The sequence below is a fragment of the Protobothrops mucrosquamatus genome, unplaced genomic scaffold (genome assembly GCF_001527695.2).
Source record: "Protobothrops mucrosquamatus isolate PMUCROS unplaced genomic scaffold, P.Mucros_1.0 scaffold4996, whole genome shotgun sequence".
NCBI lineage: Eukaryota > Metazoa > Chordata > Lepidosauria > Squamata > Viperidae > Protobothrops > Protobothrops mucrosquamatus.
The window spans coordinates 129315-131275 of NW_015390877.1; the positions used below are offsets into that span (position 1 = coordinate 129315).

A 1961-nucleotide genomic window follows, 5' to 3' on the forward strand; every position below is an offset into this window, starting at 1 on the left:
TTGACTGAAGTGTTGTTTGCCGTTTGTTTGTCTGGTGTTAATCCCTGCTTATCTGGGTTCTCGTTTCTGTTGAGCAGTTTTTTGGTCCTTTTGTTTCCTTTTTTTTTTTTAGCTTTTTTAACGGTCTCTTTTGAGGCACTCTTTCTTCCTGAGACACCATCTTGCCAGCAATCAAACCCCAAATAAGCAGGGATTAAACCCCAAGATTAACACCAGGTCAACAATCAAGAGGCAAACAACAGCCTAATCAAGGAAACCACCCAAAAAAAAACAAAAAACCCCACCAAAACTAACAGGGCAAGTCATTTGTATATAAACAGAGAGCAAAACCCACTGCCTTCTAGCATTGATGATGTTACCTAGTTGGGTCATGAAACGTCTGCAAGAAAGCAACCAAGCTCAGAGAGCACCAAGGACACACACACACACACAGTCCTCCTCCTCCTGCAACTCCTCCTCCACTCCCTTCTAGCACTGATGTTGTTACCTAGTTGGGTCATGAAATGTCTGCAAGAAAACCACCAGGCTCAGAGAGCACCAAGGACCCCACAGTCCTCCTCCTCCTCCTCCTCCTCCTCCTCCTCCTCTGCTTCTTCTTTTTCTTTTTCTTCTTCCTCTTCCTCCTCCTCCTCCTCCTCTTCTTCCTCCTCCTCTTCTCCAGAAACCCAACTCTTTTAGTACTGATGGTGTTACCTACTTGGGTCATGAAATGTCTGCAAGAAAGCAGTCAAGCTCACAGAGCACCAAGAACCTCACAGGCCTCCTCCTCCTCCTCCTCCTCCTCCTCCCCACGAACCCAACTCTTTCTAGCACTGATAATGTTACCTAGTTGGATCATTTTCCTGTACGATATATCCTGTATTTTCCTGTACGATAGATCCGTTATTTGGATGTATTGCACTAAATCAAGCCTTTGCCATGTCAGCAAAGCTGCAGCTTTGGGACATGCAACAAGACCTTGCAAACACCTACTAAAGGAGTAGAGTTTACACTGCAGCCAGCCTCTAATACGTAGATGGCTCTGCTCCTAAGCAAAGGGACTCTGTGCTCGCTTCAGTTCAATTTCCTTCCTTTCAGTCAATCAATTTCTCCAGCCTATTGAGATCCTTTGAATTTAACAGGCAAAACAACCAGGAGTAAATTCCCCATAGTAGGTTAAAAAAAAAAAAAGGGGGGGGGGGGACCACCCAGGAGATTGCAACACAGAAAGTGCTGACTCCCACCGTCTTCCCAATCAAGCTTGATTTTCAATCGTTGATTGCTTGATTCTCAGCCTAGCTTGATTGTTAATCATTTTCTGCTCGGCTCTCAATCAAGCTTGATTCTCAATTGTTTTCTGCTTGATTCTCAATCAATTGTTTTCTGCTTGATTCTCAAATCAATTGTTTTCTGCTTGATTCTCAATCAATTGTTTTCTGCTTGATTCTCAAATCAATTGTTTTCTGCTTGATTCTCAATCAATTGTTTTCTGCTTGATTCTCAATCAATTGTTTTCTGTTTGATTCTCCGTCAAACAGAAAGCAATACTCTAATTTAAAGCACTACCGAGAAGGAAATCACACCCTCAACCAAGACTGGCAGGGCCAGCTAATGTATATAAACAGGGAAAACACTCCGTAGCACTGATGGTGTTACCTAGTTGGGTCATGAAAGGTCTGTAAGAAAATTGCCAAGCTCAGAGAGCATCCCACTCCCTTTAGCATGGATGATGTTGTCTAGTTGGGTCATGAAACATCTTTAAGAAAATAACCAAGCTTAGAGAACACGAAAGACCTCACAGTGGTCCTCCTCCTCCCCCTTCTCCTTTTCTCCGCAAACTCCTCTCCCTTCTAGCACTGATGATGTTACCTAGTTGGGTCATGAAATGTCTGCAAGCAAACAACCAAGCTCAGAGAGCATGAAGGACCACACAGTTCTTTTGTTCCTCCTCCTCCTCCTCCTCCTCTTCCTCCTCCTCCTCC

The 1961-nt window shown here is 44.0% G+C and overlaps 1 protein-coding gene across 1 annotated transcript in view; it reads right to left on the reverse strand.

Moving 5' to 3' along the window:
• The window catches only part of LOC107299478 (plexin-A4-like), a gene marked incomplete at its 5' end in the record, with an annotated part of 61810 nt that overhangs the window by 30025 nt on the left and 29824 nt on the right, over window positions 1–1961 (reverse strand). Inside the window, one exon of the mRNA XM_015828832.1 lies at window positions 76–97. Coding sequence (XP_015684318.1) covers window positions 76–97 — 22 coding nt within the window. The remainder of the gene's footprint in view (window positions 1–75; window positions 98–1961) is intronic.